The sequence below is a fragment of the Pterocles gutturalis genome, unplaced genomic scaffold, assembly GCF_000699245.1.
Source record: "Pterocles gutturalis isolate BGI_N339 unplaced genomic scaffold, ASM69924v1 scaffold2819, whole genome shotgun sequence".
NCBI classification, from domain to species: Eukaryota; Metazoa; Chordata; class Aves; order Pterocliformes; family Pteroclidae; genus Pterocles; species Pterocles gutturalis.
The window spans coordinates 38,824-54,557 of record NW_010130327.1 but is presented as its reverse complement, the minus strand read 5'-3'; the positions used below and the strand labels follow the sequence as shown (position 1 = coordinate 54,557).

At 43.4% G+C, this 15,734-nt stretch overlaps 1 protein-coding gene across 1 annotated transcript in view; it reads right to left on the bottom strand.

Annotated features, from left to right (window-relative positions):
* Positions 1-381: 381 nt before the first annotated feature.
* ITPK1 (inositol-tetrakisphosphate 1-kinase) overlaps positions 382-15,734 on the bottom strand; it is a gene marked incomplete at its 5' end in the record, with an annotated part of 15,880 nt that continues 527 nt past the window's right edge. The window contains 5 exons of the mRNA XM_010080172.1: positions 382-810; positions 5,411-5,573; positions 7,065-7,132; positions 9,369-9,534; positions 14,185-14,225. Coding sequence (XP_010078474.1) covers positions 488-810; positions 5,411-5,573; positions 7,065-7,132; positions 9,369-9,534; positions 14,185-14,225 — 761 coding nt within the window. The remainder of the gene's footprint in view (positions 811-5,410; positions 5,574-7,064; positions 7,133-9,368; positions 9,535-14,184; positions 14,226-15,734) is intronic.

The window sequence follows — 15,734 nt, the reverse complement described above, 5'->3', positions numbered from 1 at the left end:
TACTGAAGTTGTCTTAGCTTTCTGTTGCAACAGCCTACCTGGAAAAAGGGAACGGAATATTTTAGGCAAAAATCTCTAGCACTATTACATTCAGACACTGCATTTCAACATTATTATCTTCTTGATACCATGAGGTCCGATTTTAAAATGCTGGTCACCAGTGATTACAAAGAACAATAGAAATCAAAGAGCAACCCTCCCACAATGAAAGGACTAGTGTTAAAACCCGTGTGTGTAAACTCACTATAGATTTGCAACTGGAATCTGACAAAATGGATCTGAATCATTTTCTCACCCTCCACCTTTCAGTTCATTTCATCAGCGAACCAGGTTAAATAAAATGGAAGGTTTTCTTATTTTGCTTTTTTGTGTTGTGTTTTGTGTTGTTATTTTTAATTTTTCATTATTGTATTGTTATAGCCTGATCTGGTTCTGGGACCACAATTTCTATCCCTGTGGCTTTTTCTCAGTCCATGGCATTGGCAAGTTATTGAGAAGAAGCTTTTGTTGCCAACGTAGCGACGCAGTGCTGCTGGAAGTTGGGGGACACTGCTGAGTTGCAGCCTAGTCTCTGGTGTTGCAGTTTTACTGAGCTGTTGGTCTCGCTTTCCACAATCCAGGAGGAGTCTTTTCCCATGACGCTGAGACAGCCTGTGCTAGCGCAGCATATCCGCTCGTCCATGAGCCCGCTGCTCTGCTCTGCCAGGAGCTTGCTGTGGTTTAGCTGGGTCACCTCAGGTGCCTGACCCTGCAAGACAGCAGCTATGTGGTTCAGGAGATCTGTGAAAAACTCGGAAACACCCTCATAACCTGAGAAGAGGAAAAACGAAGGAGAGAAAAAAAGGCAATTAAGTAATTTTCATAAGTTATTTGAAATGTATTTAATGGGTTAGGCTGATTGTTTTACAATGTCTATAAAAGTATTCTGAAGGTGACCTGATATTAAAACAGGAGACTGAAGCAATAAATAACAGTTTAAAAGTCCCATGTGAAAAGCACACATTCACACAGCAGCACAGGAGCAGAACCAGAGACCACAAAGTAAATACACATTTTAAACCATTTTGAGTGATGTGATCATAGGGCAGAAGAGTCCCTCAGATCCATAAACAATTCATTTTTAACCTCCATTCTCCTGTAAAGACCAACTTTCTTCAGCCATAAAAACCCAGCTTCCTGAAAAACGCAAGGTAAGAGGATAATCTCACCTTAAGATAAACGTGGTGATTGCTGTACTTATAACCGGTACATTAACCAATTAACCCTTACTTACGCTGCTACATTGCTTTGGATTTTATTGCACTTGGTCACAATTCTCCCAGGTACTTAACAGGTCACACAAAACACTAGCAATGTGAGACAACAGGTCCCAGTTTTCTGTTCTCAAAGGCCCTTAAACAGATCCACCAAACAAATCAGCCACTTCAAAACGTCAGGTTTCCCAGTGCCTCCCACAATAATCCATCGGTTGGCAGGGGGCAGCTAGGACTCTTACAGCTGGTCATGGGAGCCAGAACAAGATCTCCACCTCTTTGACAGAGGTGCCTGTTACACTTTCTTGCTTATGTAAAAGCCATGGGATTAGCCTTCAAATCTACTCAGAGTGCTTCAAACACCCTGGGAATAAGCCATCTCCATAGTAACAGCTTTAATATTGAAAGAGGAGATCCAGAGTACCCTAGAGTGTTTTGTGTCTGCTCACTAAAAAAAAGCCAGCCTTGTCTGGGGGCACCAGGCAAACTCACAAAAAAGTTGCTTTAAATATTTAATGGCAATAAGACGGCCAGTTATTCAGTCCTGAAATCAGCAGATGTTACATTGTAAGGAAGCTGTACAGATAAAGCAGGCTTCTTCTGTGCAAGCCCTCTGCCATGCTGGGTGGCAAGGCCCAAATAATTCTGCCTGGTCACTCAGAAGAAACTTCACACACTTGTGAAAGAGAAATACAACAAAGTGGGGAAGAGAACCAGGAGTGTCTCAACCCTTAAGCCACAGGATGCCTGGGAAAGGCTGCAGACTGTGGATATTGCCTTGCTCTGCTACTGGCTGCTGTGGCAGACCTCTCAAAAAAGGCAGTCGTAGGACATCACTATGCTGTGATGATAAGGAAATCAAGAAGGGCAGATTAAATTACACCTTTAGAAACTATTGGAAATTAATTCGGGGTTCATGTCACACAAGGAATCAGTGGGAGGATGGAAGTTTTGCATGCTTCAAGGACAAATTGCACAAATCATGCTCTGGCAGGTACCATCCTAGCACTTGCCCACTGAAACCATTTTGGAAATGCCTGTCTACAAGAGGCCTGAATTTTGCTATGTTGAAAACAGTCTCCAGAGTCCACCCAGCAATGCATCTGAAAACAATTACCTGCTCCCTTGAGTTTTGCAGAGTCAAGAAAGCCTATGAACATTTTTAAGCTAGCATTTGAGATGCTACCTGCCTGATTTTTACGAGACCCTCCCTGATCTGGCACACTCTCTGCTTTTCTGCATCTTCCCTTGGGCAGAGAGAAATGGATAGTGTGGTGGGTGAGCCCTTGGCTCGATAGATAGCCTATGTTCTGTACTTGCAGCAGCATGTTTACACACACGAAGTGCATTTCCAGACCTGATACATGCACATAGAACCAGCAGTTTACCTGTACTCATGACAGGCTGCAAAACGAGCACACAGGACAGCAGGCTGCGCGGAGCCTTTTCTCTCAGGTACCCGAGGTCAGGCAAACATAAAACCCACACGCTATGTGACTGTGCCTACAGTTAAATATCTCAGCTGGTAACCACAGCTAAATATAGTCCTGCTGGTTTCCCATGGAACAGGAGACACAATAGGCCTTTAGACATGTATCTTTAAAATATTTTTGAAGAGTTGCCGGTGTTAATGGAACAGATAACAAACACATCCTTCTATAGGTACATCTGCTGCTCTAAATTCTGATGTTAAACTAATCTCAGGATGACATCCGTGGAGTGGCAGGCTCAAATAAGCTTCAAGTCTGATAAACACAAAATACAGCAGATAAGGAAGCCAAGCATCCGGGCTGTTGGACAAGGCTTTGGTCAGGCTTGGCCCCAAGCTGTAGACTGAGCTCCATGAAAGAGGTTGTGAATTCTCCTTAAAGGGCTCTTCTTCCTCTCCCTTCCCCAAAGCTGTGGTGCTGAGATAAAGTGGCAGGTCCCCCAAGTGTCTAACTTGGCTTCAGTTTGGCTCTACTGCAACCCTTGTAGGACAGGATAACTTGAGGAAGAGAAGGAAGAGGAAGCTCCTTCCTGGGACTGCACTGAGAGAGGAACAGTGAGATCCCACTGCTGATGCAGCCCATCAGTGACTCTTCTGAGCATGGCTGAATCTGAACTGCTCATTAGCAAGGTGCTGGCTCCGTCAAGTCAGTCCTTGAAGCTGCTCATCCTTTAATCATACCGGCCCTTGGAGGGAAATGCAGCTGCCTGGGCTGAACATGATTTTGGGCAACAGAGTACTTTGTGTTGAGATGTAACTTTTCTTGTTGTATTTTACTCCACTGCTGTTTCTCTGAACTCAGCAGCCCTGGAGAGTAGGTCATCACTCTCAGTTCTGCTACTTATTACAAATTTGAAGGCAGTTTTGTCTACCTCCAGCCTTCTCTCTTTCATATGTCTGGTCCCTGCTACTGCCCTCTAGACTTACTCCAGCAAGTCTTCAACCTATCCCATGGTGAAAAAAGCCAGGAGCAACCTTCACTACCCATGTGTTCACCACCAAAAAAATCCTGCATGAGACACAATGTAGACCTGTGCACAAGAAGCTTCCCTGTCCTCTCAGGTCTCTTGCAATGACTAAAATGCTCCATTAATTCAATGTCTCTTCAAAGACCAATTACTGTGCAGATTGAAACACAGGACTTGGACTGAGTATCAAAACCTATTGCCTTAGGGTAGAAGTATAGCAGAGCATGGGGCTGAAGACAGTTCTGCAAACTTCTATCACAACAAGAAGACATTACTCCTCTGTAAATAGTTAAGTTTCCCACTAGTTGTTCCCCAATCTGGACTTTTCAACATTTCAAGAAAAGGCGAATTTCTGTGCAAAGTACCAAATCCAAAACAATAATTGAAAAAATAAAAACCGCAAAACACCAAACCAAAACGCAGGATGCAGGATTGCAAAAGAATGTCTGGCATCACTGACTTCAAGACCCAGTGTCTAAAATATAATCCCATTCACACAGCTGATTTGGCTCCATCTGACAGCCAATTTAGGTTGTTTCACTCCTCTTGGCAGAAGACTGTTTTCACAGGTCTGCAGATTGCATCAACAACATACGGTAGAACCAAGCTGCAAAGTGACCTGAGAATAGCAGGGCTGGAGTTTTAAAAGGAAGCCAGTCACTGTGGAGATAGACAGGCAAGCCTCCACAGGGCAGCAGTGGGATTGAGGACATGGATTGAAAGATTAAGACTGAGGGGTCAGGGCAAGATCTCTAGATGCGAAGATACCTCAACCATATTGAAAACTTGAAGTCTTCAATGACAGGTTAAACAAACTGTAACAGTCCGTGCATGTCTCTGGAAACAAACATCACTACTCAGGTAATGAGAGAAGATTCTCAAAGAGAAAAAGCCCACGCAAAACAGAATCAAATTAAATGATGTATTCTTTTCCTGTGTTAGGCTACTGAATTTAGTACAAGTGACAGACCATATTCTCTCCCATTACACATGCTTACAACTCCTTTTAACAATTCCCGTGGTCAAGGAGCTTGTTTAGTTGTTTCCAAGACATACGTTGCACTAAAAAATGAGGAGGACAAATTTACCTGTTTTCACACGCTCTATTCTAGCATTTTACTTCAGGATCCACTGATGAGAACCTATGAGGATATTTAACCCTTTGCAGCAACTTCTATGCACCTACAATTTTAACATCTTCTTCAGATTCCTGGTGGTGTTGCTTTTGTGCCCAGAAAGAGATTTTCAAGGGAACAGTTTGCTGCTTCCACCTCCTCAACCCTTTTAATAGCACGGAGTCTCGAAAAAAGAAATCTTAAAAGGCTCTCCTAGAATAGAATTCATTATTTTTCTTTTCATCTTCAGAATGAGAGACAGGCCAAGAAAGGCCAGGTCCCAGCACATCATCCCATGCTTCAGTTCCTGGGCATTCCTTTGCAGGGAAGGGCATGACAGCCATGTTACAGCTGGCCACTACAATTTGACCGTATCTCCTAAAAGCTAATATTTCAGTAGCACATTCCATATCCAGATAAGGGTTCTGTGCTTCCCAGATTAAACAGTATCTGATCTTAGAACAAGTTGGCTGCTGCTCTCCTGTCCCCCACCTGGGAAGCAATGTGAGACACCAGCAGTTAAATTTCACACTAAGCACAGGCTGCACGGTTTCCACAATGCACTAGGGGAAAGGCATTTCTCACCTGGGAATGCATTTATATCAATGACTGCATGCTGCCCAGTCTGATTGTTTATGATGATATCAATTCCAAACAGGGAAACTCCCAGAGCTTGCCGCAGTGCCTTAGAGATTTCCCGGATGACGTCGTCATTTGGCCGCTCAAATACTCCTTCGATTTTATCCAGCTATAGTGGAAAAAGACACATTACTAAGGGACTCCGAGACAGTCTTTTTAGCGAAAAGATTAATTTTTAGAGGTTTCCAGGTGCATATCCACCAAATCTAATTGCAGAAAACAGGTGGCATGGAACAGAGAAAGACACCAAAGAGAAACTGCTTTTGTAATTCAGAATCCTACCTACACTGGAAGTTCATCTGCTCTAAAGCACCTAGCTCTCCCTCTTCATGCTGGTGCAGCTCCTCAAGAGACAGAGCAGTGTAGGCATGAACAGAGAATCAGACTCACTATTTTAAGTACTAGATCTACACCTTAAGCAAACAAATACAGCTGATGTGTTTAACCCTGCGCTGCAAATATAATGGATATAATTCTGTTATTTCAACGTAGATTGAGGCCTATGTTAATGGGCTGATAAAACAGACTCCTGCTGTTAGTTTAATCTGAGCCGTACAATACAACTCAGCTGGTATCTTCAGGGCAGAGGCTAATTCAAGGGGGCTACCTTTTATGTGGATTTTAATGTATAAAATATTCGATAAACATTTTATTACAATGAGTAAGTCAGGTTACTTATGACTGGAAGATGTAATTTTCTTCACTTTTTAAACAACATGTTACACAGCAGAAGTATGCTGTCATGCCTACAGAAACCTGTATGGAATATGTACACGTATGAGAGGGATGGCAGGTAAACCACAGGAGCATATACTCTGAAAGAAAATTTAGCCATTAATGGATTTATGCCTAGCACAATTACAGTTTTAATATTTAGCATGCCTATCAGTGTTGCAAACAACTTAGAATTTAATCATTACCGACTACAAAATTACTCCCCAATAGAGCTTGTGAAACAGAAAAGAATCTGGAGACTCAGAGATTGAAAGGACCCAGTCCTGTAAAGTGACTTTCTCAGCAGTCAAGTGCCCGAGAACTTGTTAGGATTTATACGTGCAAAGCTTATTAAAAGGACTGGTAATGCAATCATGAAACTGTGCAGCACTCTGGCACTGCTGGACTCCAAAGACACCCAGAAATGGTTCTGTGGTCACAGCTTGGGCATGCTCGCACTGCAGATAGCTGCTGGCCCTCCATGGCCCTGCCCAACACAATTTCTCTGCTTGAATTTTCACTGTTTGTCTTTCCTCACAGAACTGAGTCCTAGAAGGATGATTTATGCTTATTAAGCTCTCTGGACAGGGAAAGGCCAGGTGTTTGCATTCAGAACCTCTTTCTTCCCTTTGCCTAGATTAGCTCTGGGGAGTTTAGGCCTGGCAAGCAGCACAGCCCTGCTGCATCAGTGCTTCCTCACCGGAGCTCGGTAAGGAAAACCAGAGGGGGACACAGTCATGCTGGTTCGTTGCACCAAACAGACCTCAGCCTGCAACACAGAAGCAGACAACTTGTGAAGGAGAGTCACTAGCTACTAATGCTTTGATAAGAAAGGACTAGATAGTTTTCCAGCCACGCTAGAAGAAAGAAGACCAAGTGTACTTACTGCTGTTAAGACAGATGAGGACTCTGGTTTTGAAACATTGTGGCTGTTGAAGAATATTGATTCTCTATCTGGAATGAAAAGAAGGTTGTAAATAACTTTATACTGGATTTTAATTTCTAAAGGATTAGTGCAAGGAACAGCAGATGGCACTGCAGCCTGAGGAATCTAGTCTGGATCCCTACTGGACAGTCCCCCACCATCCACCCACCCACCGGCCTCTTGTGCCTGGCACTCAGCTGCCTGCACAGGCAGGGACCCACAGCTGGATCACATACGCTTTTTGGACCTCAGACCACAAATACATAAAACTGCACAGGTTAATAGAAACCAATTTTCTTGCCTTTGCCAGAGCCAATTTACCAAGTTCAGAAAGATAATGAAGTTAATTTCTACTGATTTGCTGTACTTAAAGTGACAGTTCCAACGTGAAGGCATGTGACAGCAAAGAGAAGCTGCATTCACTGCAGGCAGTAGATTGATAGCACCCAGGGTACACCAAGATCCCTGTGAACCTGGGGACGGCAGCGTCACCATGGAGGAAAGCAGTAAATTTCATAGGGTGCAGTAAATTTCATCATCAGGACCTGCTCTCCCTTTGGAGGCATCACAGGAATGCAGAAGACACTGAGGTGACAGAAGCCACAAACAAGGAAACCACGGGGAGAATTGTACCAGCACCTCCTGCCCCACTCCTGTGCTGGAGGTTCTAGTGGCAGGGAGAAATCCACCACAAGTCTCCTCTTGGGATTCCCACCACAGCAGACTGATGGTATCATACAGGCAACCCACATGGGAAGACCTGGACAAAGGCTCAGTGTGCAGCTGGCACCAGCAACAGAGTATTTCTGCTACGCTGATCTCTCTGAGTGGACCCTTAAGAGCAGCCACAGTGCCACACTGATAAAGACAGAGGAGCTGTGAAAAGCAAACCCAAATCCACTCTGCCCTCTAACACTACCATATGCTTTTCTTGCCTTTCCTCCCATTTAGAAAGGTCCCATACTTTCAGACAGTCAGCTCCCGGAGTGCCTCACAGCTGCCCGAACTGCCTAATCGTCAGATCTGCCTGGTCAGGTGCCTGTAGCACAGCCCCCTTAAACTCCACTGAAGAGGGTCAGAAAGCCAGACACTTATGCTGATCTGCCCACAAACCTTATTTTTATGTGGGCTTCCAGACAACTTTCCACTACACTAACAGAAGAGACATTAGCTAAGACATTTATAGGAAGATGCCTTAAAACATTCCCTTCCAGCAAAAGTACAGACCAAGTGTCCTAACAGTTTATACGAACACAAATTCTGGCCTACTTAATTTGATCAGGACATAGAGCAGACCCAAATGTAAATACAGGCATACATACCTTCAAACAAGGACTTTTACCAGGATCCTACAATATATATACTAACAAAATACATAATTGTGTGCAGAACGCAATGGTGAGCACACACAGACATTTAAGATCAGCAGAAACCACTAAGGAAAGTGATAAAAAACTGGCACTTGTTCATTCACCCGCTTTAGTTTGACACCTTCTCCCCTCCCATGCCCACCTCCTGGATTTGTCCAGCTGCAGGGAGATCATGCTCCCATCCGTGCCCTGCTAATTCCTTTTTGTTTCAGATGGGACACAGAATGCACTTCTCTAGAAAGGAGCTTTTTTTCCATGAAGGAAACTTAAGTAATCTTTTGTGAAAACCCTTCAAGTGCTGCTGTCTAGTGACATGTAGGAGGATGAGTGTCGTCACTGACAAATCCACTCCTCCTTCCCCCAACACAGCTGGTATCTACAAACCAAGGGACATTTCTCACAAGGGCTTACAACACTGGGCCTCACATGAAGAGAGAGGCTTGTTTAGGGGAGAGCACAAATGGTCTTTAATTTAAACATACATACATAATCAAGGTAAAAATAGGGAGAGGAAGTTCTGAAATGACGGAATCCAGGAAATTCTCTCCAAAGCACATTTATAAACAAACTCTGGAACAAATGACACATGAAGTTCCTCTGAAATTAAAAGGATTTCTCTCCCTCTCCCCCTTTCCACATGACACAAAACACTGTTTCTAACAGGTAAGAGTCAGGTTACCATTGCATAAATATTTACTATATGACTGTCATTCATACATATTCCAGAGCAGATGAGTTATCTCCCTTCCTAATGAAACATTACAGAAGAGGAAACATGGTATGGAAGAACCAGCTGCTGTCACTTCAGCAGCCTTTTCAAAGATCTTTTTCTTTCGAGTTGTTTGTTGCCAAGGGTCTAAGAACTGTCATTTCCTTTTGAATCAGCACAACGTACCCGAGATTCCTGCGGAGAAATTCTTTAAAGATGGTCTTTTCACCACCGTGTAGGATTCCCCAACCACGAAGACTTTATACAGCACGGCATTGTGATTGATGAAGCTCTGAATGACGCAAGGGGGGCGAACAGCTTTCAGTCCCTCTTGGTTGAAGATGATCGCCATCTGGAAACACGTACACACAGTTGTGCACAAGTCTTTCAACAATTTCATGCTTACCCACTACCTGGCTAGCAGTGGAAACATCTACTGGTAGGTATTTATTGACCAACTGTGAATTCCTTCCCAGCAGCTAGTCCTATTTCATTATGTTTTATTTCACTAACACACAACTCTCCAAACACTACTGGCCTTGAAGCTTTCATTTGCAATCAGCATTTTCTTCTCAACTCTGCAATTTCATTTACTGCTTTTAGTTGGGAAGCTACTGCAACTGCAGGTACAACAAAAGAGTAAAACAACTGAGCAATACACTCAACAAAGTTTCTATTGAATACAAGCATGTATCATAAGAACAACAGAAGCAACAGCTCTGTTTACCAACTATACAAGCTCTTCCCCACAACTTTATTCTCCTGTGGTTTGGTTCAGTCCAGCTGCAATGGCCTAAGCAACAAGAGTTTCACCCACATTATCAGAGAACTTTTTTCAGACTCTCGTAGTTCTTACTGCTAGCAAATGCCAGCCCGATTATTTTAGTGGCTTGGTTTCACCCCATTATTTCAAATGCACAGTCCTCTTGAAAGGACTGGAACAAATATGCCAAAGAGTAAGACATTTATAGGGCCTCAAACAGCACGGAAGAAATGCTGGTAGGTGCACAGAAATACTCTGATGAGCCAGTGTGTCCTCAGCACAAGTTATACTGCTTTTTGCGTCGATCCCTCCATTACCATGCCTACATGCATATATAATTATCACAACCTAGTGCCCCATCTTGCAGGTTTGTTGTTGAAATACAGATGCTGCCATGGCTCCTACACAGAACTGGCAGCAAGCACTATTCTGGCACAGGCTCACAAAATTACTTTATACCAGTGTGCCTCTACACGGCTGTGAGGATAAGGTTATGCTTGCTCTCCATCCTCAAAGCCCTGAAAAAGCTATGCTCTGGTTATCTGAATATTGACCTCTCTTCATGACTCCAGTGATGCTGGGCCTTGCTGTCCACGGTGGCAGAAGGGCATGTTGAGAGGTCAATACAAGTACAGACTGCCTGCAGCCAGAGAACCCAACATACAGTTTATCTTCTTGTCCTCTGGGCGAAACTCCCTGCCACAGGTAAGGATGCTTTGGTTAGAGCACCTTCCCCCTCTGAAGAGCGTTGAAGACCACAGCAAACCATCCATGTCTTGAGCCTGCTGCCCACCTCAGTCAGTACAGGATACACACCACTTGCCAGAAAAGTTCCTAAACTCTGAAACACAATTTTTTTCTTATGTCTGTGAATATTTTCTCACTGGTCTTCTTGGTCCCAGTGTTTTACTCGAGATATAAGACAGTCCACAGAAATTAAGAGAATTCCTGTGGGTCCCACAGTGACTCCACAGTGATATCCAGAATAAAATTGGAGCTTTCTGTCTCAGTACGGTGCAGATGAGTTATACTGCTTGTTCTCTCTTTCCATATGCTTCCTGTCACTTTTTGTGCTTTCTCAGATTAGCTGTATTTTAGTGAAGACAGGCTCACTGGAAGGATTTTACAAAGAAACTTCACTACTTTGTATTATATATGATCAGCTGCTCATCTGATGTGCGCTATACTTTCAGACTGACTTCTTGCTAATTTGTTCCTGCAATAAAAATAGTAAATAATAGGTTTTGTTGTTCAAAAACATAACCACGGTAAATGATGTAGTGATTACATATTCATAGTTAAAAGTCTGAACACATTTTTGTCCTTATTTCTCCTTACCTGGTAGACATTAGATCACTTAATTGCCTGCACGCATGCACAATGACTCAGTAGATTAACATTTTCTGAGTTCAAGTCAATGCATGCATTCAATGCCTACTTGCAGCTGATATTCTTACCCTGTCTCTATTGTATCAGACGCTATCTGTCTGACAGTACAGACTGAATTTGTGAGAGGTAATAACCTGTGCAAGAAACCTACTCTAACCAGCAGAATTGTCCATGAAGATGATTCACAACAACAAAAACACCATACCTCATTTGTCTCACTAGTGGTAAGAAACACTGCTCTCTTCCTCCTCCTGTGTAGACTGTTGGCTTCCTAATATCTACAGCATCATACTGCCAAAAACTATTCTGTTCCTATCCTTCAAGTGCTCTCTGAAATTATTAATTAATCCCCAAAACCTACTCTTTCATAAGAGGACTTACCATCCTATTTTAGAAGCTTGGAAACCCAAAGAATTTATCTTTTTGGCACAGAACTGACCCAGCCTACTGAAAAACATGTGAAACTTCTCTTCTGCAAAGCTCTGTGCCAACAGCCCCATGGACTAGCACGGAACCCATATAACTCACATGGTGTTGCATTATGCTGCTTCACTGTGATATCTCATGGCTTTTACCGTGCATGAATACACCTCCAAGAATTTGCTTGCAGGGTGTGCTTGCTCTTTGTTATCTAGCGCAGACCTGCTGTGTCTGGCAGTAACATGGGAACAATACTTTACATGATAATTTCCAAACAGCATTCCTCATTATAAATGCAGAGCTCTTCTGAAGGCAAAACAAAATATTTGGCACCAAGTATTTCTACTGACAATGTCCTTAAGGAATTCAGTCTCAAAAACCACAGTGACTCTCTCTACCTTTTCACTCCTGTCTGCTCAACATATAGAAAAAGTCATTCTGGACACATTTCTTTAGGTCACGGGTCTCAGTGATGTCTAAAGGCAGCTTTATCTTTACCAAAGGTCAGTTATGTTCTGACCTGCTGGCAGCCAAGAAGGACAACCTTCAGGCATCATCTCTGTTCAAGTCTAACAAACAGTGCTGGCAAAGTGGGAGCTGGCTGACACGACTTCTAGTGCAGAGGCCATGTGGAACTGTGGGACACTACTGGAAGACTAACAGCACCTTGACTTAACTAGCTTGTGTTTTCACAGCAAAATGTGGAGTCTTCCAGCCTTGGCTGACACCAAACCCAAACTCAAGCCTGCACCTTCAGCTGTCCCTGTTAGCCAGTACTTGAACTTTCAGAATAGTCATCTTGTGAGGTTTCTGGCCAGGCTGGGTTCAAGTTCCAGTGTCAACTCTGCACTCTATAGAGATATTCTGCGTGGGAATATCTCTACAGAAAACGAAGCAATTTACAAAAAGCCAAAGAAGGAGTCATTAATAAAACAGGTGACAATATCTTGCTCTAGACCTATGCTCCATCTTTCAGACAGACTGCACTGTAAGCAGAGTATTTATTCTATGCTTCCCTCTTGACCATAAAATAGAAATTACAAGACAGTTCCTCGCTTATCATAAATATTTTTGGATCACTCCTGAGAACACAGCAACTCCAAAAGTGACTACTACTCCTAACTATGTAAAGTACCACACAAGACTTCAGGCTTTTTTCCAGGGGCCCTCCTAGGCTCTAGTCATAAGTTCCTGTGATAAAGTGCAGCCTACAACTGTATTTTACTCTGATTTTTGCTCAGAAAATGGAATTCTGGCAGGAGGCTGAGGTATGTCTGCACTGTATGAAAGAAGAGCACAGAAAGATTCACCAGGGAAATTAAGTCCCAGCCTGACTGGACAAGCACTGAAAGGTTCATGCATTTCAGGCTGCAGTTGCAGAGGAACCCTCTGCAGAAAAATCAACAGGGCAGCCAGAGTCTTAAATTAATTCACAACCCAGTCCCTAAGTGTTCTCAGGAACGATAGCAAAAATTTACAGCAGCTGCTCCGGCAAACTAACAGGACTGTCTGTCATGCTTGTAAAATGATCCAAGCTAAGGCCTGCATGAAAAATCTATTTGGATTTTTAAAAGGAAGTGCTGGTCATCCAAGATTTCAGCTGTAGGCATTCTGCTCATACAGATTTACATTTTACTTCATGGCCGTCAGCTCTCAGAGACGCTGCAGCAACACGCTGCACGTTCCAGGAGCAGCTGGGAAACCTGGACTGACGACCACATTGTTAACAAAGGCGTTAGGAGAGCCAGCAGTGAGGGCTGGATTCTCAAAACTGAGCTGCGGTAAGCAGGAAGCACAAATGGAAAAGAATTAAAACAGGACTCAACTCGCCTAAATTTAGAGGAAGCTAGGCTCACAGGGAATGCACTCCTTCCAGGAATACACAGCCATTTTAACTGCAATTGCCTTACGGGAAGGAGGGAAGCCAAACAGTCCCCACAGCTCCAACCATGTTATTACAACTGAACATGCCTAGAAACAGTCTCTATTTGCTATTCCCTTCCCCTCAAGGAGAGGAACCAGCTGCTGCACAAAAATGTTTCTCACCTGGACCACATACATGTTGGAAGAGAAGCATGGTGGGATGGAAACATCACTTAGTGTGACCTCCCACCAAAGGAGAGGCTGAAGGAGATTCCCTGCAGACAGAGCTGACTGGAGACTACAACCTGTCAGAAGCAACTACATGGCAGAAACTAGAAACTGCTAGAGAGAACTTCTGTGTCAAGAGGTTGAAGTCATATTTAACTTCCATTTCAGATAAATCTGAAAAAATATGGTGTTATTAAACATAGGGGAGAGGCGGGGGAAGGGAAGTCACTTGGGCATAGTGCTCATTCTGCCTAATACAGAGGATCAGAAAGCACCAGCCAAACCACCATTGGGGTACTGGCAGCAGAGGGTTAACACCGCAAATGTTTTTTAACTTACCTCATGAGAGTTTGTTCCGTGGGCCACTCTGGTTTTACAAACTGGATAAATAAAAAAGAAAAAACAATGCATCACTGAAACAGGACACACAAAGCCCTTATAAATCTGTTCCCACCCACATGTGCAAACAATGGAGTTCACCAGACCAAGGCATTGTCTGTACCAGATACCAGTGACAGTCTCTGCTTGGACAGTGTCCTTAATCACTGCGAAGCTTGGCTTGCTCCAAGCCCTACTCTCTCAACTCCTCCATGTAACTAAGGTGCAAGCAGAAGTCATTATTAGGACTGGACAGAGGTGCAAAGCATCAGCTAAGAAGTCAGTACCAGTACTGGTACTGCCATCCTGCCTACTCAGGGGGCATATTCACAAGTATGTGATCTTGCCTGAGGCTGGAGCTACTTTACAGGTACAACCAAACACCACTATCCTGAAAACAAGGGGACTGGGATATAGTCAAAACCAACTTCTTTTCCTACCTCCCTGTTTTTGGGGACGAGCAGGAAACCAAATGGGCTGAACCAAACTAAGAAACAACATAATTTTTGCAGACAACAATGGAGGGGGACAAAAAATGCAGAAAGAGCCCAGCAATTCTTCTTTCTCCTTCATATTCTTTATCTGCTCTGCATATCCTTGTTCTTACCACCATGCTAAAAACAGTAAGAGGAAAGAAACAACATGCTCCTTCTATCATGTAACCAGAGAAGAGCTGAAGACCCTGGGGCCCATATGATGACTAGAGCTGATGTTATTTGTATGGTAAGCAGAGGAGATGAAAACTTGCAAGTTGGGAGGAGGTGAATAGGACAAGACTTCTTTGAGGGTTGTTGGAAGAGTCAAATTGCCAGGCAAGAGGACAGCCATCTGTGAAATGTAGACTACGTACACTAGAGTCCAAAATAAGTTGGTAACTTGGAATTTTGGAACATGGTATTTGATCTTTCACAGACACATGCTCTGGAGCACATGAGCGTTTTTAAGAAAAAAAAAAAAAAGAGGGAGGAGAGAGAGTGGATAGAAAAAGCACTCCCACAATACCATGTTAAATTAATTTTCACTGTTATTTTTATATTTTATCAGCATTTAGAGGGGCTAATCCAGGCCTTGTGAATCTATGGGCTATGCTGCTGATTACTGAGCACTGGCCAGCCTGTATCAAGAGGACAATGTGCATGGGTGAGGAAGGGGGGTCAAAGCCATTCAGTGGCTTTAAATTATTGCTTCACAATCTAGCTTCAGGAGACCTGCCTCATTTGGGAGAGTGATGGCACGGAGGGCAAAACATGCTTTTTCCCCACGACTTTACCTCTGAACCTTACAAATGAAGTAAGCACCAAGGGAACAAACATCGATTAACCAATTCTGCTCACTTTATACTGCAAGGAATCACATAAAGGAACTAATTAAAGCACAAGCCCCACAACAAAACTTGCTACAAAGCACAAGCAGTTCATAGCAGCTGTTTGAGGCTGTGGGCCCTTGGAGCCTGCTATCTGTGGTAGTTTTTACACTTTTTCTTCAACCCTTTAAGATTGTTTTTGTAGTCT